Source organism: Calypte anna, chromosome 4, assembly GCF_003957555.1.
Source record: "Calypte anna isolate BGI_N300 chromosome 4, bCalAnn1_v1.p, whole genome shotgun sequence".
Taxonomy (NCBI): Eukaryota; Metazoa; Chordata; class Aves; order Apodiformes; family Trochilidae; genus Calypte; species Calypte anna.
The window spans coordinates 6,097,177-6,123,165 of NC_044247.1; the positions used below are offsets into that span (position 1 = coordinate 6,097,177).

At 49.7% G+C, this 25,989-nt stretch overlaps 2 protein-coding genes across 4 annotated transcripts in view; one reads left to right on the plus strand and one right to left on the minus strand.

Annotated features, from left to right (window-relative positions):
* Positions 1–10,315: 10,315 nt before the first annotated feature.
* On the plus strand, positions 10,316–16,390 carry CD40LG (CD40 ligand). The gene is made up of 6 exons (XM_008493760.1): positions 10,316–10,525; positions 12,347–12,484; positions 14,053–14,098; positions 14,387–14,434; positions 14,724–14,786; positions 16,017–16,390. Exons 1-6 carry the CDS (start codon positions 10,370–10,372, stop codon positions 16,388–16,390), a joined length of 825 nt encoding a protein of 274 aa, XP_008491982.1. The 5' UTR covers positions 10,316–10,369.
* A 4,271-nt stretch (positions 16,391–20,661) lies between these two features.
* ARHGEF6 (Rac/Cdc42 guanine nucleotide exchange factor 6) overlaps positions 20,662–25,989 on the minus strand; it is a 39,742-nt gene continuing 34,414 nt past the window's right edge. For all 3 annotated transcript variants that reach the window (XM_008493677.2, XM_030448921.1, XM_030448920.1), the window contains 4 exons: positions 25,578–25,667; positions 24,670–24,769; positions 23,708–23,762; positions 20,662–23,025 (listed from right to left, as the gene is read on the minus strand). In XM_008493677.2, coding sequence (XP_008491899.1) covers positions 22,885–23,025; positions 23,708–23,762; positions 24,670–24,769; positions 25,578–25,667 — 386 coding nt within the window. In that variant the 3' untranslated portion in view covers positions 20,662–22,884. The remainder of the gene's footprint in view (positions 23,026–23,707; positions 23,763–24,669; positions 24,770–25,577; positions 25,668–25,989) is intronic.

Genomic DNA, 25,989 nt, shown 5'->3' on the forward strand with positions numbered 1-25,989 from the left:
TTCTTTGTTTCTTTTCAGGGCCTGATGCAGAGCTTGGACTCTCTTTGAATGAAGAGAGCCTAGCTGCTCTCTTTGGAATAAAAAGAACATTATATTTGTAACCTTGCTGTCTGTGGTCACTCCTGCAGGGAGTTGGAGGTGGGCACTGGATCTTGGATTTTAATGAAGGAAGCCTTCTTTGTCTGGTGTCTCCTGAGCCTCAGCCTGTATGATGGGATGTGCTGAGCACCATGCAACCCCCTCCAGAGCCTTCAACACCACCTGGGGGAGCAGAAACTGCTTCTCAAGGTTCTGCCAGTCCAGATGAGACTTTTCTATCCTTCTTCCAACAAAGCCTGTAGAGACACAGCAATTCTGCTGAGTGCTTCCTTGGCCTTGATGCCATCCCAGAGCTGCAGAGCTCTGGGGTTTGGTGTTCACTGAGGCTGATGTATGGAACACTGAAGGGCCTTTCATTAATTTTGTATGTTAATATCCCCAGGACAGCAAAGTAATTTCAAGAGCGTTTAATTTCCCATGCAGAGCTCTGGTCTTTTTCCTACCTGAGGCACAATTTTATGAATGACTCCCTGGTGCATTGCCACCCAGCAAGAGCCACCGAGTGTCAAAAGTTTGCAGTGGCAGCTGTTAAGGAAGACATTTTCTCCTCCTACTGGGAAGAAGGAGGAAGTTGTCCCATCCCATGAGCACCGCTTATCCACAGGCTCTGAGGAGGACACAGCAACAGAGGCTGGGGATGCCCTGCAGCCCTCCAGGCCATGTTGCTGCTCCTGTGCCATGAAAGGGGTTGGCACCTCCTCACCTGTGTAAAGGGGCTGTTAATTGGGCTTCCTGCTGAACACTTATACTGAGCTGTAGAGGGGTTTCTCAGGGTATATGGAAATCTGCTTGGAGGAAGGAATCAGTTGCTGCAGAGCTCTTTGGTCTTATCCTTTTGCCCTGGAAGTGTCTCTACATCAAGGTGGGCACCATGCCCAGTGGGCACCATTCCTGGAGCTGGCACAGCCCCACAATGTGTGTGTGTTCCCAGTGAGGTTCCAACTTGCACACCTCACCCTACACATGGCCTTTGTTCTTCACCATCCCTTATGGATAGAGGTGGTTTCAGATAAAGGTCCCATGGCACAGCTGGGGTGGGTTGCATGCCAGGATGTCCCCAGTCTCTTTTCCTTCAGAAAGAATATTGCAACACACTCCTCACCTTGACTTCGCTTCAGTGGGATTTTTAATTAAAGCTGCTAATTAGTTTAGCATCTTGGTAGAAGAGGGAGCATCACCTAGGTGTGGTGGTGGTCTCTGTGGTTACCCATACCCTCCTCTGCCAGATGCCAGATGTCTGATGGTGCCTTCAGCTGTGAGCAAAGAACCTATTCTGGATTTTTGACAGGCACAGTATTTGGCAGCTCCTGAAATCAGCTAAAGGATATAGTTGGGTCTAAGAGATGTCTGTTGTCTAATGTTAATCCAGATATGCCCTTTCCATGGGGCTCTTAAGGCACTGTGGACCTGAAGCTCCAACCATCCTGGGATGTCCTCATCCATCCTTGCCATGAGGGGAGGAAATCTTTCTTAACTTCTCTCTCTGGGAGCTCAGGCCTGTGAGAGAATGTGATACAAGAGCTCTGGGTTTGTGCTGGAAGTATTCTCAGCACTTGCAGGATTATAGTCATCTTAGCTTTAGCTTTTTAGCCCCATCCCCTCCTAAATCATAGTCCTTGAGCAAGCCACATTTTCTTTAAGCTGTAGAGGAATTTTTTTCACTCCTTGTGGTAAACCTCTGGGAAGGATGAAGGCAGCTGGCACACTCAGTGTGCTTCCAGAGGTTTTTCCAGACATCTGCTCATCACAGCCCAGGTGTGGTGGGGCAGGAGCCAGAGCAGAGCTGCCCCATCATGAAGCAGATGAGAGAGGCCATGGCTGGGCATGGGGCTCCCAGCACAGCAGCCACTGTGAGCCTGGTCCCTGTGGTAAATGTGAGAGGAGCTGAGGTCTCAGCCCCCTGCAAACAGGTTGCAAGATCCGAGAAGCTCTGTGTGTGTAAGAAGAAGCCCTGTGCTGGTAAGAGTGACTCGTGCCTGGAAACAGCAGTGGATTTGTTCCCAGCACCAGTGGGATGCAGGGACCAGGCCTGCAGCATCTTTTTCCTTTGAATTCCTGGAAGGATGGGAGTGCTCATGCACTGGGGCTTTGATTCTCCTGGGCTGGACCTGTTTCTTGGAAATGCCTTTCCTCTGGTATGAAAAGGGCAGGGGGAGATGCTGAAGCTGGTGTACCCAGTGCCATACCAGCACCAAGTGCTCTAGGCACTCTATTCACCTCATTACTCATTTTCAAGTCTGCAGAACCCTTTCTGGAAAGGATGCATAGCACTGAGAGCTCAGCAGGGTGTGTGGGGACCTGTATCTCTCTGGCAGTGACCAAATTCAAAGCAAGTCTTCATGGTTAGATGTGTGTCTGGCTACAGGTGTGTCTGGCTGTGACGGAAATGCTGTGCCAGTGGGCAGAAGAGCTCCAGCTCCAACACAGCCTTTTGGCACTGGTACCTGTGTTGCAAAGGAAATGTCTCCCTTGGGAAAATAAAGTATTTGTGGAACAGCTGTTTAGAAAGAGAAACATCTTTAAAACCCTCCTGTTAATGTTTCTGGTAGCAGCATCATGCAGCAGCACTGCCATGGGAAGTTTCCATCCTCCATCTGGTGCATCCTCAGAACGCTGTGGGGAGAGGCAGATCTTGGCTTCCCAGGTGCAGGTTTGACACTTGTCTTTGAGCTGCCACCATCAATTTTCACAGCTGCAGTGCTCAGGAGTGAGCTGATGCTGTAGTGCTGGTGACATCCTTGTCCTTATGGCTGGGTGTCTCCCCTGAGCTCTGCAGCCAACGCTCCCTTGCTTTGCAGAGCTCAAAGAAGAGATGGCCCCTTGGCCAGTCTGGGAGGTGCCTTCCCACCCTGGCAGGATGGTTTCCATAGCACCAAGGGTGTTCTTCTATTTCCACTTCTGGATGTGTTGTTTCCTTTTAATTTTATGGGAGAGGTGGTGCTGAGATTTCTGGTTGCCCAGGTTTCTGCTCATGGGTGGCAGTTCCTACAAAAGGGGTGCCCGTTCCCACAAAAGGGGTGCCCTCCACCCCTGCCTGGGGGTTTTCAATGCCACTGTGGACATCAGTGAAATCGACTGAGCATGGACAAAGCTTGGCCTGGACCCAGGATTTGCACCACCCCTGGCTGTGCACCTGTTGGGCTCTGTGGTTGGACCTCAGGGAGATGCAGGCCAACCATGGACACTGCTTCCTCAGCTGGGCAAAGGAAAACCTGCAGCTGGGTGTGTTGAGAAAGAAATTCCTGAAGCATCTGTGCTAAGTGGGAGTTGGCCTTGCCCTCCCTTTTAACCAGGACTGAGCACCAATAACCTCATTATTGGCAGCAGCTTTAGTTTGCTCATTAAGCCTTTGCCTGAGGACTCACTTGAGCAGTGTCCACATCTCTGGGGCACATCCACACAGGGTAGGTGAGGCTGCAGGCTCCTCCAGCATCCTTCCCATTTTGATTTTAGCAGCAGATTCCTGGATGGAATGCAGGTATGAAGGGATGGAAGGATGGAGTGGGCTGGGAGGGGAGCTGGAGAAGTCAGTAGATGGCAGAGTTGTTTTAGCTCTTGCCGTGGCTCTGGCAGACTCCCAGGGATTTTATGGTGGATTTGTTTGCAAGATGAGGCCCCAAATCTCAGGCAATTGCAGCCTGGCCTAGGAGTAAGCTGTGTCTGAGGATACTTCAAATAAACTGTTGGGGTGAGGGCCCACATGTTGTTGGGGCAGCAGCTTGGCACTGTGTGGGGACAGGGCTCCTAGCAATGCCTGCCTGGCTCAGAGCATCACAGCTTGCAGCCAGGACCTGAGGGCTGTGGGTTACATTGCAGTATCTGCTGTGTGTCACTGAGGGCAATGCTGCTCCCTCTGCAACGTTTTGCAAGAGATCTGAGCTGGGTCTTGATGCTTCTGACTGCAACCATTGCTTTGGTTGAGCTCTCAGACTGGGCATTACTAGAGAGCATGGCTGCCTGTGGATTCCACCCAAGCACAGACCCCTCCTGCCCCCAGGACCTGTCTTGCATGGGGGTGGTTACTTCCAGGCAGAAGCTGAGGGTTTTCTTCTCAAAGCCCTCAGGTCAGAGCAGTGCTCCTTGTCTGCATCTCCTTTGGATGCCTCACTCCTGCTGTCACCACCAGCAGTGTCACTCACTTGTGTTCATCTGGGTGCTGTGCATGACCCCAAGGGAATCCCAAGGATGCTGCAGGATGAGCGCAGCCTCCCTGGGGATTCAAAGGTCAATGGAGAGAGAGGGGAGAAGTGACAGTGAAGGCTGAAAGAGGATGCACTGAAGAGTCATGGAGGTGAAGAATGCTGTGTGGTGAGAAGGTTTTGAAAAGGATGAGCAATTTATGTTAATATTGCCTTGGTGGGGGGAGTGTGGTTTAATGCAGGAGAGAAAGGCAGAAAATTGAATCGGTGGCTGTAAAACCAACCCTGGGTTACCATCTCTTGGTAATTTCCCGCCAGGATGCAGATGATTTGCTGCAAGATGTGTCTGGGCTATGCAGCCCCAGAGGGGTGAGCAGGCCAGGCCAGCCTTGGGCTCAGCCAGCAGCAGGGCTATGGAGGGAAAGGCTGTGCAGGATGGTAACTGATCTGGGCTGTGTCTCACCCACCCCCCATGACAAGATCCACCTGTAATCCCTGAAACCCTATCCAGCCCAGCACTGCATGTGGCATCACCTCCTGAGCTTTTCCAAGAGCTGTGAAACCCTCTTTAGGGCATGATGCAAGCCCTGACTCATGAGCAATCCCACCTGGGGGGTTATGGACACTTGTGGGGTGATGGCAGCCAAGGGGTGGGTGGCCCTGGCATGGCAAGGCTGGCCCTGTGCAGCTCTGTGGGGTGGGGAGGAGTGTGCAGCACCCTCCTTCTGCTCCTGGGGCTTTTTTGTTTGGTTGTTTGTTTTGTTCTGCATCCCACACGGATACAGAAGACGCGGCCGTGGCTCTTTCGGTCCCGTCCTGACGGGACAGGTGGGGGAGGGAGGGGCGATGCAAAAGTGATGCTGGGACCCTCCCCACCCACCCGTGCCATGCCGGGGGAGGCAGCTCCTGGCGTTGGTGGCCCCGCAGCCTCCCTCAAGTTTTGCTTTTCCCCACTCCTTTCACGACACGAAAGGGCAGAGAGCCGGGGAGTTTCACTGCGGCTTCGCGGGTCGCGGGGCCCCGCACCCCCCCCCCCAAGGGAGAGCGGCTGCGGACGGGGATGCGCGGGATGCTCCCGCTCCCTTCCGCCAGGACTCCGGCAGCAGGGGCTTGTTCGGGAGGGCTGGGGGGGGCTCTCTGGCCAGGCTCTATTTTTAGGAAGCCAGCAGAAGTAGGTGCAGCTGTCACAGCAACAAGTTTCTAGTGTTGATTTGTGGTTTCACAGCTTCGGCAAGGCTCAGCATCAGCAGTTTAGGGGCTGGGTGCTCTCTACGGTTGGCATTAATGTCCAGATGTGCAGCCCAGATGTGGCACGAAGGCCATGTGCCCTTTGGGGCCCTCCATCTTTTGCAGGGTCACTGGGCCTTTCCCTGCTCTCTACTGACCTCTTTTGCCTTGGGAAATGTTGGCTCGGGGTGGGTCTGTGGGTTGAACACCAGGGCAGGGAGATGAGGGGTGTTTTGGAGGGAAGGGGACACAGGGGACAGTGGCCCTTGGAGGAGGGTGGCTAGGAGGGACACCAGCACCCCAGTGCTGTTTCTGCAGCTCTTTCCCATTGCCGTTCCATTGGCTGGCAGAGAAAGTGCAGATGTCCTCTCACATCACTGGGCAAAATCCAGTGGAGATGGTGCTCCTCACCCTACTCTGAGCCACCTCCTGGGTAGCAGGACCCTGGGACAGCTCATGTTCATCTGCTTGAGCCTGAAGTTTTTGCTGACATCCACACAGGTGTCTTCATGGCTGAGGAACACTGAGCAACGGGGTTGGAGCCTGCTACTACCACAATAGTGACTACAACCACCATCTTATGCTCTTTTCTCCCACAGAGAGATGTGACCATCACAAGTATTGACACTTTCTTCTATCCCTGAGGTTGTTTCTTGCTTCTCTGGACTCTGAGCTTTCTCTCATTCACACAAGATGGCAAAATACGAACAGAAACTGCAACACAACTTTTCCTTCTCCTGATGCTGGCGATGCTTTCTGTGGTGTTCTGGCTATTTTCTTCTTCTCTGGTATGATGGGGTTGTCCTGGAGACACAAGAGCTCAAATTCTTCTAAAGAAGCAAAAAAGTAAATGGGGGGAAAAGCTTAAATTTCCCTTCTGGCCAGGGCCCTGTGCTGAAGGGACAAATTTAGGTTTCTGTTATAGCTCCTCTTTTGCGTCTCTCCCACAGCATCTCAGCCAAACTCCTTTTGTGACTCAGAATAAAATCATCTTTTTGAATGTATTGTTCTTAATACCACACAGCACCCAGGTTTTGGCAATTGTAAAGAGCATGTGGGGTGAGCAGCACATTTTAAAGAGCTAGTCACAAAACCACAGCAGGCAACCAAAGAGAAGACTCACTCTCTTCTCATCAGCTTTCACCTTGCTGCCTTCAGAAATGCTCCTTTGACAGATCACTGGGGCAGGCAACCGGATATTTTCTTGGTAAACAAAACCCAAAGTGCAGAGTACAAATGGAGACAATTTGCTGATGAGTGGAAATATTGCAACGGGGTCAGTAGGAATGCAAGTGATGGATCACATTTTCCCTTTGTCTCACCCGGGGGTTAATTCTGGCTGGAGCAACTGTGCCCAACTTGGTTCACAAGTGGATGGGTATGGTTATGTTTAGACAGTTTGGCGGGGGTGAAAGAAAACTATTGATTTCTCAGTGGTGGGCTCATCACCAGGTGAAGGTGATTTCACCTCCCATGGGGTTGTTCCATGCAGGCTCTTCCCTCTGGTGTTGGGTCCTCTCTCCATTGCCCATCATCCCTCTGGACTATGGACCTCCTTTCCCAAGCCTGTGTGTCCCTGTGTTCCTACAGCAGCCAAGTAGTCAAGGATGTGCAGCTGTGATGCTACTTGGCCCTTGGATGGGATAACATGGGCTTTGAGACTTTTGAGTCTTTCTGCCCATTCCTTCCATTGATGTGAAGCAGTGAGATGGCAACAGAGCCAGGGGCCAATGACACCACACACCCTGTGCAGCTCTGTCCTCCTGAGCTGCCTGGCTCTGAAGAGCAACAGTGACAAGGCAATGCAGTGGGGCTTTGGCTTCCCCAGGTATCAGCTTGGTCAGCACCTCCTGGTAGATCTGATACCACTGTCCCTGACTCCTGCCTTGAGCCAATGAAGCCACAGGACGTGGTGATGTGGAATGGAAGAGGTGACTCCTCCAGACTTGCTCCCTGGAGGGGCTGGATTGCCAATGTGAAGCAATGGTTTCCTGAAGAGGAGCTGCCAGCCTGTGCTCCCCACTGACAAACCTCTGACAGCATCCCTGCTGTCATATTTTCCACCCAGCTTTCCCCATCAGGGTGCCAGTGACTACAGGCTCTCCATTTCCTGATCTGTGGCATGACCTGGCCAGCCTTCCAGTGATGTCTTGTGCTGGGTACCCAAAACCTATTTATCCCCATCCTCCTTGACAAGTCCAGCAGCTCCTCTGAGGTTGCTGTTGTCTCCAGCCTCCCCAGCAAAGTGCATGTGATGGGACCAGTGATGTGGCTGGGCCTTTCCAGTGTTACCTGCAGGTGCTTCTCATTTTGGTGAAATCGTGACCAGAAACAGCTTTGAAAAGCTTTTCTTTCCCAGGGCTATTTTATCAACCAGGGCTCAGGAATAGCTGTGCAAAAGCTCTCTTGCTGCTCTCTGCAATGCTCATTGCTGTGGTTTCACACCTTACCAGCTGCCTCTTGGTCCCGACACTCAGGATTCGGAGAAAGTATTAAGTGGTGACTTCTTGTGTCTATTTCTTCCTCCAAATGTAACTGTTAAATTCAGAGGAAGCTCTGAAGAGCCTTAGAAAATGTCTGTGATCACCATGGGGCGGAGGCATTGGGTGAGGACTTTGTGGAGCAGGAGCTGCCCCTTACCATGGCCTCATTCATGTCCTCAGCTGCCTGCAGTGTCCTTGGGATTGTCCACCACAAAACAGCTTTTTGCCTGGAGCAAGCTTACCACGTGTCTGGGAGCTCAGCTTTAGCCTAGACCCCTGCTTGGGGTTGGCCTTTCCAAAGATAACACTGATTTTAAGCTACAAAGGACTAAAAGTAGTGGCTTGGCTGTGCCCCCTGGCTTTGTAGGGCTTGATCCCACACACAGTAGGGCTGCAAGCCCAAGGGATTGAGTCCAACATCAAGCCTTTTGCCACCCAGATGGTGCATCCCTAATACTCTTTGAGTCACCCTGGTCCTGCTAGGAGGGCACCGCTGGGGCGGAGGCTGTGACACCAGTGCTGTCCTGGTGAGCTGCAGAGCAAGGCAGCCCTGAGATGTGAGGGCAGAGGAGCAGCCCCTGGGACATGGGGATCCCAGGGGTCCCTTGTGCCTGTAGAAGGCAAAAATGACAGGGGCTGGGGACAGAACTGGAAGTCTCATCACAAAGTTGCCTTGGCTTGATGGGTGACAGTTCCCATGGGCTGGGGGTTTACTCCTTGGCCAGGGGCTGTCTTCTGCTCACTGCCCACAAGAACCCTGGTGCCACCCCACACCTGTGATTTGGATGCTATATTTAGGAAGATGGTGACCTGCCAAGGTCGAACTCTGGCTTGGTTGCAGAGATGTTTGTGCTTTGTTTCCAGTTCTTGCCATTTGCAGCTCACAGTGCTCTAACCACACAGGACAGGATGCAAGAGAGTGGGTAGGCAGCAAAAGCCCAGCCTGGCCTCCATCCTGCACCACTCAGAGCATCCCTGACAGGGTGCTGTGTGCCCTCCTCTCCCAGGGCTGCCAGGTGAGCAGGAACCTGCTGAGCACCCTGCTGCTTCTAGCAGGATCCGACCCTTTATTTGCTGCTTACACATCTGATAAGAGCATTGACTTCAACATGCTACTTTCAAAACAACTTTGCCCGGTGGTTTGCCCTCCAAACCAGCACCCCAGTCCTCCTCTGAGTACAGCCTGCAGTCCCAAATGGAACCCAGATTTATCCTCTTTACGTGGAGAAATGGAAGTCTGTCTCTTGCTGTAAGCAGTGAGGACCTCTCTGCTTTTGACTTCAATTATTGTACTAGTGATGAAAGGCCACACAAGTGTTGAGAGCCACCAAAATTCTCAGAGGGCTGGAGCACCTCCTGTGAGGGCAGGCTGGGAGAGTTGGGGTTGTTCAGCCTGGGGAAGAGAAAGCTCCAGGGAAACCCTGCCTGTCAGTGCTTAATGGGGGCATACAAGAAAGATGGGTACAGACTTTTTAATCGAGCCTGTAGCAATAGGGCAGGGGGGAACAGCTGTAAACTGACTGAGTGGAGATTCAGACTAGATACTAGGAAGAAATCTTTTACAATGAGGGTGCAGAAACACTTCACAGGTTGTCCAGAGAGATGGCAGATGCCCCATCCCTGGAAACATTCAGGTTGGATGGGGCTCTGAGTAGCCTGGTCTGGTTGAAGATATCTCTGCTGCCTGTAGAGGACTGGCCTAGATGACCTTTGATAGCCCCTAAAAACCCAAACTGTTCAATGAAGTATTGGATGCCTGAAGAGCTCTGAGTCAGGAGAGGAAAGGCTCAGGGGTAGGACTTCAGCAGAACCTGCTTATGGTTCAAGGGATGTAGGGATATGAAGGGGACAATGAGTTGCCCATATTGGGGTCCCAGCCTACCTGGGCAGACACTTCACCCATAGAGAGCATGAGGAAAGGTCAGAACCCACCACAACTTGCCTTCTCGTGAAGGAAACAGAGGGTAAAAAGTATTTCTTCCCCTTCTCAGAAACAACTGATTTTCTCAGTGCTTCCTAGCCCCTAGAAGCCCACCATTGCCCCATGGATTCATGCTCTTCATTTATTTGAAGAAACTTGCCATGAAACCTTCATCCACAGAACTGAAAAAAACACTGGGGTGTTGCCTGGAGTGTTTCAAGGGCAAATATGAATATATGGAATAAAAAGTTCTCTCTGCTTCTGGTAGAAGGGTAGGAAAAAGCATGGAAGTGCAACAAAGAAATAAGGGTAAGCGGTAAGAGACCTTTTTTTTTGTTGTGGGAGATGGTAGTGAACAAACCTACCCACTACGAAGAGTTTTTTCCAGGAAGTGTAGGTTGCTGCAACCTGTATCCCTTGAGCAGTGGGTGCTCACACAACAGTTCTCATGCTACTTGCAAGCAGCACATTTGAAGCATCCCCAGCAAGGTGCACAGAGAATGAACGAACCCTACAGCCCCACGACACCCCGACCCATCAGCAACACCTCACCCAGCACCATGAAAATGTTCGTGGCCTTCCTGGCTGTATTTATTTTAGCACAGACAATTGGGACTGTACTCTTCTGTTTGTTTCTTCACATGAAGATGGATAAGGTAAGTGGAGAAGTAAGATTGTCTCTGCTGGATTGCTAACACCATTTGCTTTCAGCCGTGGCAAGATGTGCTCACCAAGAGGACGAATGTAGTAGAAGATGATGCTGGCCACTGGGGTTTTTTTACACCCTGGTTCTCATTTCTGTTTAATTTGACATTAAGGTGTTCACTGAGGAAGAACCCTGTTCCCTTCATTAACCAAATGAGAATGGATCAGTCAAGATGAGCCATGGCGAGGAAACCTGGCAGCTGATGGCCAGTCTGGGGAGAAGACAGTGTGGTTCAAACACACAAATATCTATTTTCTATTTCAGACTTGTTGGTGGTTTTTCTGGTGCTGTAGCACTTGACAGTGCTGTGACAATAATTGCAAGGATGGAGGGTTCAGAACTGTTTGGGTCTTTTTACTCTTTGTATATGTAAATTTTACCAACATCTCTTTAGATGCTATGGGAAGAAAAGAGCTAATCTTAGTACTTTGTCATCTTTTTTTTTTTTTTTTTTAATTTACTTTTTTTTTTTAATTTTAAAGACACAGCATTGGTGATCCTTCCCCATTCTTGGGACAACATTTACCAAAAAATTAAAAACTGAGAGATATTTTTGAGGTTACCACGACTGCAGCCACACCGCATGATGCTTACAGTCACTGATCTAAGGCTGCTTTCCTTCAAACCAGAAAAGAGTAAGGAAACAAAATACATCCCAAACAAGTTCTTATCAGATAGGATGATAACAGATCATCATTACTGATTTGAAACACGTTTTCTCAACTTAAATTGACATTTTAGTGGGTGTCTGCTTATCTTCGGGGGTGGAGAGAGATCCTGCTCTAAAAGGTCATAAAAGTCAAGGGGATGGAAGGGAACTTTGCTGCATGGGGTTGCAGCCTGAGGTGAAGGGGTGAGTAAGAGGATTTCAGCTGCCTTCAGAGCTCACAGCTCTTCAGACATGACTCTCAGCACTGTCTGCACTGAGCACTCTGCCAGGCTGTGTGTCCCCATGTCTGCCTGCTCTTCTCTTTAGGTGTAATTTCACTTTACAGGTGTCATTTCAAAAATCAGTATTTTTTTATCTACCTACCCATCCATCCATCCATCCATCCATCCGTCAGTCTGCCCAGCTAGCTATTAGTTTTAGGTGCAATTTCTCTTTTAGGTGTAATTTCTCTTTAGGTGTCATTTCAAAAATCAGTATTTTTTTATCTATCTACCGATCCATCCATCCATCCATCTGTCTGTCTAGCTAGCTATTATTTTTTTTGGATTTCTGAAAATTTTTATCTAATTCTTAAATCTGAATCTCTAGGCAGAATCCAGCCCCAACCAACAAGTCATTTTTGTCTCTGGGCAGATCTTGTAGTCAATAAGCTAGCAAAAAAACCACGAGAACCCACCCTGCATGGGGAGGGCAGCCTTGGGGCCACTGGGGCAGAGCAGCAAGCCCTGAGCTGAGATCCTGTGTCTCTGTCTGAAAATGCAGCCTGGTCAGTATTTATCACCTGCTTGCTGGAAAAGGCAGAGTGGGAAATTTGAATTCATTGTCAAAGAAAATAGGAAGGGATCCTGAGCAATCCTCCTGGCACCCTGTGTTGCCAGCAGGAATTCCTGGTGGCTGTTGGTGTGGATGCTGAGCTGGAGCTGGTGGGAGCACTTAGTACCCACTGTGTGTCTGCTCATCCCAGTGCTGAACTCACCCCAAACTTGCCAGGCTGTGATTTATGGCTCTCAGGAGTGTGGCTGCCACAGGGTGACTCTGCTGCTGGCATTGCAGTTTCCCAGGGATATCCCAGTCAACCTCTTTTCTCTCCCTCACTGGCAGATGGAAGAAGGGTTGAGCTTGAATGAAGATTACATCTTCCTGAGAAAAGTACAGAAATGTCAGACAGCAGAAGGCCAGAAGTCAACATTATTGGACTGTGAAAAAATATTGAAGGGCTTCCAGGACCTCCAGTGCAAGGTATGATGCAGTTAAAGACCCTGCTGAAGGTGGGGGGGAGCGGGGGGGCTTCCAGGCACACACAGTTTCACCTAGTGTTTTTTTTTTAAACCATACATGCCCTTTATCTTGGGGCTGCACAGAACATGCCGTTTTTAACACTATTATTTTTACATTATATTCTTACATGATGTTGATATCAGTGAAAAATCTCATCCCTTTTTTTCTCAAAATGGTGCTGATCAGAGCACATCCACCTCTGGCATGCCAAATGTTGCTTGGGGCTCGTGGTGGGATGGATGGTGCTGAAGCCACTAGGGCTCTGCTCTCTGATCCCTGTCTGAAAACCATTGATTTTCTGCTTTTTGGTACCTTGTTCAGATTCTGTACTGGGTGCCTGTGAGGGTGTTCATGGCCACCTGCTGCTGGGAGCACTTTTCCACCCACTGTGCCCAGTTGTTGATGGCTGTGCAAGGCTCAGGCCAGGCAGCACAGCTCCTGGCAGCCAAAAGGAGTAGAACGCTGTGGAAATGCCACCTCAAGGGTTCAGGGATGGCACCTCCAGACAGTTCAGCTTCATCTTGGTTTGGGGTTCAAAAGAGCCACCAAGCATCATGATGTTCCCCCTGGAGCAGCTGAGGGCAAGATATTCTCAGCCCTTGAATTTTAGGTTTAGGAAGTTCTGTCCTGACCAGAGAAGGCAGGAGAGGGATATTTCTTTCTCACTGTCATTGCCTGATGACATCAAATGCCTTCAGGTTTGTATCAGCACACGACTGACAACAGCAAATTGTGCCTGAGATGGGCACCACTCAACAGTCCTGAAATCCCCTTCTGTAGGCGGCAGGGACAGTGCCCAGCTTGCTGGGATACATCAGCAGTGTGGGTCTCTGGCATGGGTTGAAATGACCTGAAAAGGAGATTCTTTCTCTCTCTCTCTTTTTCTCCCTTTCCTTTCCTTTCCTTTCCTTTCCTTTCCTTTCCTTTCCTTTCCTTTCCTTTCCTTTCCTTTCCTTTCCTTTCCTTTCCTTTCCTTTCCTTTCCTTTCCCTTTCCTTTCCTTTCCTTTCCTTCCTTCCTTTCCTTTCCTTTCCTTTCCTTTCCTTTCCTTTCCTTTCCTTTCCTTTCCTTTCCTTTCCTTTCCTTTCCTTTCCTTCCTTTCCTTCCTTCCTTTCCTTTCCTTTCCTTTCCTCTCCTCTTCCTCTCCTCTCCTCTCCTCTCCTCTCCTCTCCTCTCCTCTCCTCTCCTCTCTCTCCTCTCCTCTCCTCTCCTCTCCTCTCCTCTCCTCTCCTCTCCTCTCCTCCTCCTCTCCTCTCCTCTCCTCTCCTCTCCTCTCTCCTCTCCTCTCCTCTCCTCTCCTCTCCTCTCCTCTCCTCTCCTCTCCTCTCCTCTCCTCTCCTCTCCTCTCCTCCTCTCCTCTCCTCTCCCTCTCTCCTCTCCTCTCCTCTCCTCTCCTCTCCTCTCCTCTCCTCTCCTCCCTCTCCTCTCCTCTCCTCTCCTCTCCTCTCCTCTCCTCTTTTTTTTCTTTCAATATAATTGATTCATACACCTTAAAGCCCCCAAACTCATGTATTTTTGCTGCTGTTACAGGATGGGGGAGCCAGCAAAAAGGAGGCCAAGTTTGAAATGCAGAGAGGTGAGTTTCATGGTGCCATCTTGCATGGCTTGCTGGGGACAGGAGGAGGAGCCTGGTCTGGGCAGGGGTTTCCTTCACCCTGCAACAACCCAGCAGTGCCCCGGGGCATGGGATGGAGGCAGGGGATGGGGTTGGGATTTGGAACATCCCCATAGAGGTGGGACAGGGCTGGCAGAGTGGGGCACTGGGCATGGCTGTTACTCCAGGGTGGGAGGTTCTGGATACCATGTTGCCTGAAGTTGAGGAAAATTAATCCAAGATTAAATCTGTGTCCTTTTCGTGTTGCAGGACACGAGCATCCCCATTTGATGAAGAAGACTGAGACATCAGTGGAATGTAAGGAGTGGGCACATCCAGGTCTCATTCCCTCAATGGAACAGTCTCCTCCCTGGGCTTGATCCCTCAGGGACCCCACCTTGGAGGCAACTGAGGATCTGGGCTGAGCAGAGGCCAGATCCTGCCTCACCCAAAGTTGGTGGGAGGAGAGACCATGTCTCTGAACTGGATTTAACCCATGGAGAAATACCAAGGGTGGGAGGTGGTCCTGGAAGAGGAGCTGTGCTTCCTGGGGTGGGGAGACAGTGGGTGCCAAGAGGTTGATAATGCTGCCCTTTCCAAATTGCAGCAGAGAAGAGGCAGCCTATTGCAGCCCACCTGGCAGGTCAGAAGAGCAAGAAGAAAGTCTCAGGTAAGACAGACCCACTTGGCACCGGCTTGGCCAGGGTGCAGCCCCCAGACAGAACCTGTACTGAGGACAGGGACAGGGACAATGCCACCCCAGCACAAAAGTGTGACCCCAGGCACAGCAAACTTTCCAGTGGTCATAGCACCATGGGCATCTGTGCCACATGGGGTTCACACATCCCATGCCAGCTGTCCTTCATTATGCCCTCCTAGAAATGCCCCACAATGACTTACTCTTAATGTATTTTCAGAAGAGGAAAACCATTTCTCTTTGTATGTAGGAAAGCCAACCTCTCACTTTTCTTTGGGATGCAAACCATGATGCTTTTGCTCTTCTGGCCATTCCTTCCAGGGTGGCTGCCCCAGGAGGGTTCTGCTGGCATATTGTATCTGCTGATCTAATCATCTCACCTGTGGTGGGCCTGGCAGCAATATGGGCTGGCTGATGACTTTATAATTGCAACCCAGATATTTCCAAAGTGATTCAGAGAGCTTGCAGTAATTCAAAGCCGTGGCCACATTAAGCCCAAGTCCCACATCCATTTGCATTTGTGCATCCCTCTGCACAGACCATGGTTGCTCTACAGCTCTGTCCCCCAGTGTAGCTTTAGCTGCAAGAGGACACTCCGAAAGGAGTCCAGTCACTCATTCTGGCAAGGATTTCTTAGTCTAAGCACGTTTGAATCAATTCTGGAGTAAGTGCCAGTAAACGGCAACCGCTCTTCCCATCTCTGATGCAGCATTTCACCCAGAGCTTGGTCTACCTGTGGAAAGCTTGGTGCTAGATTAGATCAAAGAAGTGAGAAGGTTGCTGCATTTTAAAACTCCCCTCTGAAGTATATGTCGAGCTTCTAAAGCCATTTGCTATTGCACAGAGAGCAGCAGCTGCCTGGAGCTCACTCTGCTCCTCAGGAATCAGGCACAGAAGAAATGTCCCTCTGGGATACCCAGGCATGGACCATGGGCTGTGTGGCTCCTTCAGGACCACCAATTCCACCCTGCTGCATGTAGGCAACTGTGTGCAATCCCCCAGCCTGAGGTTTCCACTGGGTTGGATGAAGGAAGCAAAGTGCTCCTCCCCTTGCATAGTTGATTCCAGGGGATGGGCAGGACCCACCCACCCCCTTCCAGCAGGCAGAGGCCATGATGTCAAATGTCTGTAGGGTGTTCCCTCCCAAAATTCCACCTGCCAAACTGGGTGTCTGCATCATCTGCCATGCTTTCCCCCCCGCAGTGCTGGAGTGGAAGAAGACAATGTACGGCCCCATGGACAACAACTCCATATCCTACCAGGAGGGGAAATTGAAGGTGGAGGAAGCAGGGCTCTACTACATCTACTCCCAAGTCAGCTTCTGCACCAAGCCAGCGACTTCAGCACCCTTCACCCTCTATATTTATTTGTATCTCCCCATGGAAGAGGACAGGCTTTTGCTGAAGGGATTAAACACACACAGCAGCTCCAAGTCTCTCTGTGACCTGCAGTCCATCCGGGAGGGAGGTGTCTTTGAGCTCCGGAAAGGTGACATGGTCTTTGTCAACGTGACAGACTCAACTCAAGTGAACTACAGCCATGGCAGCAACTACTTTGGCATCTTCAAACTGAAGTGAGGAGGGGGCTGCCCCGAGCCAGAGATCCAGCCCAACTCTGTTGGCTTCCCCTGTTTCCCGTATTTATGTTCCTCTGCCTCTTTGGTCTTCTTGTTTCTTAATTTGTATATTTTGTTATTTATTAATGAGGGTCACAGTGCCTCAAGAACAGAAATGGAACAAATTGTGAAGTTGTTGTTTGCATTTTACTGTTTTCTCTCATTGCCAATGGTTTGGTACGTGCTGGTGTTGTGTGTTGGGCTCCAAGATGCCTCACATGCCTGGCAGGGTAAATGTCCTTGCTATGTCATAAGAGCTTTTTTTAACAAACTCCACCATCAATGTTTCTTTCCTAACAACATAGGATGGCTCAGGGAACCCCAGCCAAGCTAGGTTCATAGGTATCTCCCCTACCAATCTGCTTACAGAACTTCAGAGGAAAATCATTAGAATCAGTCAGCCAGGTGCTGTCCTTATGCAGTACTGCTGGTGATGCATCATTGCCACCCTCTCTGCTTTATCTTTTGAACCCCTTTTTTCCATCCATACCCATCTACAGAACTCCTAATGGTGACATTGTCTCGGCCGGGTTCCTGTTGGTGACATTTTCCCCACACTGGAAGTGTGATCAGTGGCTGAGGGGTGACTGCTAATTGCAAGCCAGAGGGGGGGGTGAGGTGCCAGCTGTGCTCTGCTCCTTGTGACCTAAATGTGCTTGCCAGACTGTCCTCCTCCCACCTCTGCAGGTAGAGCACCCTCTGCATGTGGACCATTTCACCCTTCCATGGCAGGATCCTTGGCCACCAGGAAATCTGGATCCATCCCCTCTCCTCAGGCCTATCCTCTCCTGGGAGAAGGACCAGGACGGGACAGGAGTGTCAGGACCAGCTGCTTCTTCCCAAGTCCTCCAAGGTGTATGTGCAGAGCATCTTCTGATTGTCCCCAGTGAGGATGTGCCCACACCAGCATTTTTCCTGGAACTCCAGGGGAGCAGGACTGTGCAGATGGGCAGGAGGGGACCTGTGTGACATTGCACACTGGGCTCTCCTTGATGAGCTTGGCCCTTAGGAAAGGTGAGCTGAGCCAGAGCAGGGCACAAGGATATTGATGCAGCATTTTTTTAATCTCGAGATGCAAGAAGTGACAAGCCTGGAGAATTTGGTTATACGGGTCACAGAGCACGAAGTTTGGCAATATCCTGGCAGGCATTAGGTTTGCAAGTGGAAGAGTTTTTAGATTTGGGCAGTCCTCAAGGTTTGCTTGGCTGGAGGCTGGAGGCTGCAGGTCTGGGCCAGTCCTTGTGCAGCTTGTGTCCAGGGCTGGGTACCTGGCACAACCCCCTCCCCAAATCAGGAGAATCTGCCCATCTGGGTTTAATATTAAATTAATTAATCTGTGGCATGCTCTCCAAAACTGGGTAACTTCATCAGGGAGTGGACCACTCCTGTTATTTATTTAACTAAAACAGTCTCAGTGAAGATAAAGGGACAGTGTGTGGCCATGGCCATGTTTTGCAGAGTATTTAGATGTTTCCAGTTCCTCCTTCCTGAGTGTGAGGTTTTGCCCACTGGGGCGACTTAGACAAATTCTGAATTAAGAGACTGGGTGCTTCATATGCTTTGAACACTTCCCACCCTTCCCAGCCCCAGACTGGGACACACTGGGATTTGCCAGGGTCTTGCTTGGGGTCTGGGGATCAAGAGGGCAGTGGGACCAATCCCAAAATCCTTCCGAGGCACCCATCCCACCCTGATCCTTGGGGAGTGAGGGGGCCAGAGCTGGGCAGTACAGGGGGCATTTTATCTGGAGAAGGGAACATGGACCCCCTGAAAGAGGCATTGGGGCTGTAACCCAGGGTACTGCTGAGAAGCAGTGGGATGGGAGCTGATTTAAAGGGATTCAGAAGACCTGGCTGGGACACGGGCTATTCCTGCCTGCCCTGAGGGCATGGAGACTGCAGGGTGAATGTTTTGGAGCAGAGGGATGGACACAGCACAAGGTGGGCTCTAGTGTGGTCCCTGTGGGCCAGGCTGATGGGGGCTGTGCTGTGGGGCTGGGGAGCCCCAGATCTCTGAGGATGTGCTTGGGTGGGAGCCACAGAGGAAACCAAAGACTGTGCCAAGCAGCATGGTCTGAAAAAGAGGAAAAAAATCCACTTGGGAGGGTGTGGGTGGGGAAGGCTCAGGGGAATGTGTGTGTGGCTGCTCTTGGGTGAGCAGAAATGGTGTTAGTCATGGGTGAAGGGAAGGCAAGATAAGTTCATGGTTCTGGAGCCCTCCTCAGCTCCCCTGCCAGCTTTGGTGACCAGAACTACCCCATGGGAGAGTTTGAGCTGGGAAGTGATCCCCAGCCCATATCAGGGAGAGGATTCAGGAGATGCAACTCACGTGGAGAAATAGATTTTCATGTATGTGGGGGGAAAAGTTCAGAAGGGGAGGAGGCATGAAGGAGCTCAATAAATACTGTGGGAAGAGCAGCAGATACCAGCTGCCACCTCCCCTCTCCATGGGCTGCCTGCCTGGCCCCAGCCCCCTGCCCATGCTGCTGCTTTTCCCTGGGCTTTTGCTTTTTTCCTCTGTTTCTTCACTTGCCAAAAATAGCCCGTGGGATTCAGACATGAGGTAGTGTGTGGGAGGGGAGGAGATGTGATTGCTCCCATCCAGCTGTGGCCTTGTCCCAAGCAGCTTTGTTCCCTTCCCTGGCCCCTGCACAGTGGGTGCAGATTTCCTTTCCTCATGGAAAGTCTGAAGGTTGTCAATACATTGATTTTTCCCTTGACGTGGGGCCTCTCTGTCACTCCTTGGGCTGTGGATTTTATGGTTTCTGATCTGATTTTGGTTCTTCTTTCTGACTAAAGAAAGAAGGGGATGAGAGGGTGATGAGTACATGGGACACATCATCAGGACTGGCACAGCGGAGTCATAGATGGGCAGCAGCAAGCAGAAGCATGGTCACCTGCTGGGAAAGGTGTTTGCAGGGCTCAAGACACACTGAAGTCACTGGGAAGTATATATATGGGTTTTAGTTTTGTGTGAGAGGTGAGATTTGGTTGTGGTGTTGGTTCCCAAGCAGAGTCTCACCATCCCATGTCACTGAGCCCAGTGCTGCAGGGCAGCAGGAGATAGAGGATGTCCACCCACGTGGCTGTGCATGATGGTCACTTAGGTGACAAGCTTGTCCTCACATGTCTGTGAGGCCATCTCACTGCTTTGTGGTGGGGCTTTTTTTTTCTCTCCCTCAGTTATCTGCTGGTTATCAGCCTTGCCTTGGGACCTCCCACGAGGCACTTTCTTTCCCTGATCCTTTCCCCTGGTCAGGGCAGGGTCTCCATTTCCTTCTATCTCTTCTAGAAGTCAAAACGATTGCCTGGGGACAAAGGAGCCTTCAGCCCCTCCTGTTGGTTTGGGCTCAGGGGCACTGGTGCCATGGAGAGATGCTGAGCTGGGGAGGTCAGCAGAAGCAGCACTCCCCCAAATGGGCACCTCCAGGGCATCCCCAGCCCTGGCAGGGGTTTGTGCTGGGGCAGATTCAGCCAAACTCTGTTGCTTGGAGGATGCTGGTGCTGCTGGTGTTGGAATTGGGCCATGCAAAGGGGGTCCTTGGGAGGAGGGGTCTTAAGGGACCCCATGCTCAGAATGGAGAACAGGATGGAAGCTCCCTGGTTAAGACCTAGGTCTGGACTCATGGGGCTCCCTTACACCCCAGGCCAGTGTTTTCTTTTTTTACTTGCTCTTTTTCCCTTCTCTGACTGATGTGTTTGGGGAAGGAGAGAAGGGTCTGGCCCTCCTGCCCTTGATCCTCCCACTTCTGGCTGAGAGCATGGCATGTCTCTGACAAAGAATGAAAAATACCAGTGTGCAGGAGAGGTCTTATCCAAGTGGTAGACCAAAGGAAATCCTGTCACCACACCTAATCTCCAGAAAAAACCCAACCACTAACTAAAAAAAAAAAAAAAAATCTCAAAACAAGCAGGAAATCCCTTATCTACAGCAGCAACCCACTGGTGCAGTAGTGAGCTGATGGTTCTTCTTAAAGCATCCTTGTTAACAAAGGGCAAGAGGTGCCTGAGGGATGGAAATACATCCTGAACCCAGGAGCCCTCCCTGCTGCAGGGCTGGGTGGCAGTGGAAGCAACATCCCAAGTGCTCAGCATCACCATTCCCAGCAGTATCCCCAGCAGCACCCAGTAGATTGGAGGGTGGGTGATGTAGCCATGGGAATTTTCAGCAAATCAGGGGGCCCAGAGCTTTGCTTTTGCATGGGAAATAAAGGAAGCAGCAGCGAGAGCTAAGAAGCAATTTTTATCCTTCTTTATTTGTTGAAAATGTCAATTAAAAAACTGTTCAAAATAAAAACATGTTAGAAAAGTTGACCTTGCATAAGTAGTTACAGTAAATAAACCTACATGACAAAGATAAACTGGAAGGCAGCTGACACAACATCCATCTACAGACAGACTCACTGGAACCTATTTACAAAACACTGTAAACAAAGTAAGTATGGAAACATTGCTGTCCATCCGGCATGGCTTCTTTTCCTTTTTATTTTATTTTCTTGTCTTTTTTGGCTTCTAGCTCTTGATAAACACTTGATCCAAAATGTCCCAGTGTGCCCTCCATCACACTACATCTCACAAACATGCATATGTACACAGCACAGGTTTCAACTAAACCAGGGGACAGCAGGGAAACACCTCTACCCTCTCCTTGGGGTGTAAATGGCCCTTGGTTTTGCTTCCTTGCCCTGGCTGCATGTCACAAGCCTGGTCCCCAGCCCACCTCTGGGCAGGCAGCAGGACTGGACAGAGCTGTGGTGTCTGGGCTCAGCATCCCAAAACAGCAGCTGGAGCTGCTCAGTGTGCAGCAAAGGTCCTTATCCTGGAAAACCAGCACAGCAGGGCCTGGCTGCTGACCACATCATTCAACTGCATGTCTGGATGGGGATGTAGGGAGCTGCCATCCAGCTGGGATGCTCTGGAGATGGCAAATGTAGCCAGAGCTAAAAAAACTTTTTTTTTTTTTTTTTTTTTTTTTTTTTGTCCTAGGAACAGCTTAGATTTAAAGAGCATTTCTTTTGACAATCCTTGTGATGTTTTGGAGTCTCGCTCTCCCAAAACACCATTTGCTATGTCCTGGCTAAATTTTAATTGCAGGGAGGGAGTTGTAATTATTGCCTCTACTGTGTTCTTCCTGACCAATGTAACAGTGTGACTGAAATGAGCTGTGGTGTGTCCACACACCAGGGGCCCACGCTGCCCTGTGAGATATGAAAGACTTATCATTATGATAACTTGAACAGAAAGTTAAATTTATAATGCTGCTAAGGAAGGAAAACATCAGTTCTAAACTAGGGTATAACACCAAATAAGATGAAGATAGCTGATACATATGCATGTTGCCTGTGTGCTGTGTTTGAGGAGCAGTGCAGGGATCTGGAAGGGCATGTCCTTGCCCTAGGAGCATTCCAGCTCTTGTCAAAGCAGATATAGCTTTCCTATCCTTTTTCCTAGCAGAAGGCCCCTTTGGGGGGGTGATGGAAGAAGAGGCTGCTGGCTACGTTCCCAGCCTTTAGGAAGGAGCATTTGGAGAGCCTAACGTGGGCAAAAGGGAGCAGGGAACCAGCACATCTGGGGGTTATTTTTTGTTGTCAAGCAGTGTTTACATTTGATACAGAGAAAAGCATCTCCTGCAAGGGGAAGCACAGCAAAACTATAAAACTGATACAATACCTGGACACTCAATGTGAAAACAAAGCAGTGGGCAGGAGTTACAGGTCATGCATAAGAAAAGGGATGGGGTGCAGAACAGCAGTTACCTGTTGTGCTGATCACGAGCTCTGAGGAGGCAGCACTGTGCAACACACCTTCCCATGCACTCTGACAGGTGCTCCAGATCTGACTTCCCCAGGGGGTTCAAATGTCTTCATGTTAATTGCACATTTTAATCAGTATCAAGGCCACATGGGAACCACAGTATTGCTGGGCTCTAGTTCGCTACAGTCAACTAATGGGGAGAAAGAAGGTGGATGGCAAAAGCTTCCCCAGTTGTGATGATCTGTAAAGAGGAGCATGGTGCTTGTCTGGTTTCTGCTCAGTGCCACCTCAATAATGCTTTCATTCAATAAATAGGTACCGGTGCTTTTGAAAAGAATGAAAGCATTAAAAAAGTGCTTAAGCTTCCTCCAGGAAACTGCTGCCAAAACCTTTCTGAGTGGCAATCAGCAGCAGAATTTGTATTTGCTCCCAGTAGCAGGTACAAATGAGGTATTAGTTGCTGCAGATGAATTGTGAATCATGGACTGCTTGCTTACTGCTTTAGCTGTGATTGTTTCTGCTTTATTTCCTTATTGGATGGAAGAAAAACTATATTTTTTTTTCTCTATGACTTTTTTTTTTTTTTTGGTAACAAAATTCCCAAAACCAACAAAACAAGGAGCAAGAAGAGGCAAAGGATCCAGTTCTGCTTGCCAAAAAGCACCTGAGGTCACCCACCACTGCCAGCAGCTTCTCCCCGAAGTCAGGCGATCAGGGACGACTTGCGCCCCGTGTCCTCCCTGCCACACTCATCTGTCTGCTTCAGCAGCCTTCTAACCAGCTTCTCCAAGTCCTTCCTGGATTTAAGCTCTTCCTCCAAACACTGTTTCATTCTTTTGTTCTCCTGTGAGGTGAACAATACAGGAATAAAGATGCAGTTAATACCAACACAGGTCATGGAGTGAGGTTCCTGGTGCCTCAGAGGTGCTGAAGTATCTGGGACATTGAACAGGTCACTGCCAGCTTGTGAAGATGAACAACACAGCTTACTTGGGGTCCAAGCCATGCAAGCAGACCCATACTACCTCCCAGACCTGCATAAAAGTCCCAGTGGCTTTGAGAAGGCAGAAGCATCCTTTTGGAAAGCTTATTTCTGCCTGGGCTGGAGGACCCTGTTATTTTCCTGAGGTGGTCTCTGACACCTCTGGGCTTGGGGCTGGAGGGAGAACATATTTCCTCTGAGTCTACAAGAATTGATATCCACCAGACTCCTATAAAATGAAGTCAAGCCGAAAGAGCTTTTAGATTAGGGAGGAATTTTTTTGTCACCACAAAGACCAACTACTCCTTCTATCCAGCTGGTTCTGGATATCCTTCTATCCAGCTAGTTCTCAAGCAGTTGTGTGGTGAGTTGATGGAGGAATCTAAACCAGAGGAAAACTACCACTGAGTCAACCAGCTGCAGGATCAGACCAGCATCAGCAAGACTTTTCCTGGGCACCAACCAGTAGAAGACAACAACCCCGCACAGCTTGCCTGCCTTTTGCTCAATTTAATCCCAGCACAAACAATCCCACTCAAATTACCTGCTTCAGTTCTTTGACTTCATCTTTCAGTGCATAAACTGTGTCAACAAGGCTCCTGCAAAAAGAAAAGAAAAGAAAAGAAAAGAAAAAAAAAAGAAATAAAAAGAGCTGGAGTGCAGCAGAAGAGCAGCAGCGTGGGAGCTCTGATGAGTGAGATGGGGAAGGTGCTCCTAGCTTCTGCTTTGCTCTGCTTGTTCATTGCAAGCATCAGGCTGCAGCTATTGCTGCTCACCATGAGAAGACTCTGGAAACAGCCCAGGAGCATATATAGGCCACCAGTTTAAAATTCACAGCTCTTTTCTCAAAACTCTAAAACCCAAAACCTTGTTTTGCTATCTTTAAGCTATCAACAAAGGTCTGTGGCTTTGGCTTCCTTGTTTATGTTACTGCAATAAATAATGAAGATTTTAAAACTGGAAATGCCTGAGCATCTTGTGTGAAAGGGCCTTGGTTCCTTGAGGTTATGCTGTAAAAAACCAAGGATGAATGGAATGTGCTGGCTGGGCTGGAACAGGAGTGGATCAGAGCAGTCACACCAATGCTGAAGCTGTGGGACAGGCTGAGAGCTCTCACAGACAGGGTGCCAGGAAAGCTCCTGAGGGGTCATAGCAGCCCAGTTTGTCAGTAGTTAAAAAAAAAAAAAAAAAAAAAAGTCACTTGTTTGGCTCTGTTCTCCCTGACCCCATTAGCTACACCCAGGTAAGCTCTGGGGCTTGATAAACTGGCTCTGGGGACAGCACAGACTCCCAGAGGGCTACAGCCACACCAGAGCAGCTGGAAGGCAGCTCTGGCCTTAAAAAGGGATAAAATAACAACTGAAATAGCCTGGTGGTTCTTGCCAGGACTAAGGCAGCAGTCAGTGCCACCAGCCCTGCTCCTTTGAAGAGATGCAGAAGGGGATTGGTTTTTAATGTCTTTCCCAAACCTGCCAAGGGGATCTGCAGCAGAGCAGCTGTGCTTACTTTTCCTCTGTGACAGTCTGCCCGTTGCTTCGTGTTTCCTCAATGATGATTTTCTCTTCCTCAGGAAGAAGGACTTGGGGGATGGAGTCTTTACGGGAGCCTGTGTACAAGAATTATTCATCAGGAAGGAAAAGGGAGACTTTCCCCTGATGCCTCTGCTGCTCCTGAGACAGCACAGCCCAGGCAGCCTCATTATCTGCTCCTCTGCAAGGCTGGGGCAGGGTGGGGACACAGGGGTTCAAGAAGCCACCAGCTATTTGCCACAGTTAAATACAGCCTTACACATACCACAAACCCAGAGGTAAAGCAGCAAGTGGAAGGTTTTCAAGAGTGCTTATTGCATCTAGAGCTTCATCATGACTTACAAGTGAAATCAGGGTCAAGAGCTCTCAGAAGAAACACGCCCCCCTTTTTCTAAATGCACCATTATTTGACAGCTCAGTGATTTAATGTGACATCTCACCAGCAATGACAAATAGTTATATTTCCAGACTTGAAGATGTCAGATGGGGTCTTATGAAGCAGCTTGTTCTTAAACACACAGCTGATTGAGAGATAATATTCATGCTTCCTTTCTAAAGCTATATGCAACCTGAGATTACCATCAGGTTTTCAGTGCTGACAGCCACAGGCACTGATCTGGGTTTAATTCCTAACAAGTGATGGTGAAATGGCTGTGGCTCATCTGCCCTCCTACTTGCCTCATTCTCTGTCTTTAGAAGAAAAAACAATGGCAACTAAACCACTAGGTAGATGAAGCTCCCTTATCTTGAAGACTGAACACCACACAGTTTCCTAGCATGAGTCTCATTGCTGGATGATGCAAGCATCTCTTATCTGGTTTTTTCCCAGAGGGTTTTTGGTGTTGTGGGCAGAGTAAGAACTGAACACTTGGGTTGTGTGCCCACCTGAGCTGAGAGCTTGCTGGAAGCCTGCCCCAGTGCAGTAAGCCTCAATCACCTTCAGGATCTGAGCATCTTCTTCCAGTGCAGCAGTGCCTGTAAAACATTGCAGACATCAGCCAGCCCCAAAAGCCAAGTGCTTCCTGGCTCCATCCCTTCCAGCCTTTGTTCCCAGGTCCCTAAAGAGAAAAGGGTGCTTTTTCCTTGGCTGATTCTGTCTCTAGGACAGAATTCTATTGTCTGATTCCTTTTTGAGGTCCTTTGCATTTTCTGGCCTTTGCAATGCCCTGTGGCATTGAGCACCAGGACTAAATGGGAAGAAAATGCACAAATGGTACATTAAGCTGCACAAATGGTATGAAAATGCAAAATTCGGGGTGATGCCTGACTTTGGGTGCAAGGGATATCCAGGAGATGG

Excerpts from the sequence above, each read along its gene's own strand:
- CD40LG (XM_008493760.1), top strand. The coding sequence starts at position 10,370 with ATGAACGAACCCTACAGCCCCACGACACCCCGACCCATCAGCAACACC. Across the intron at positions 12,485-14,052 it reads TCCAGGACCTCCAGTGCAAG|GATGGGGGAGCCAGCAAAAA; the intron begins GTATGATGCAGT and ends CTGCTGTTACAG. Across the intron at positions 14,787-16,016 it reads GAGCAAGAAGAAAGTCTCAG|TGCTGGAGTGGAAGAAGACA; the intron begins GTAAGACAGACC and ends TCCCCCCCGCAG.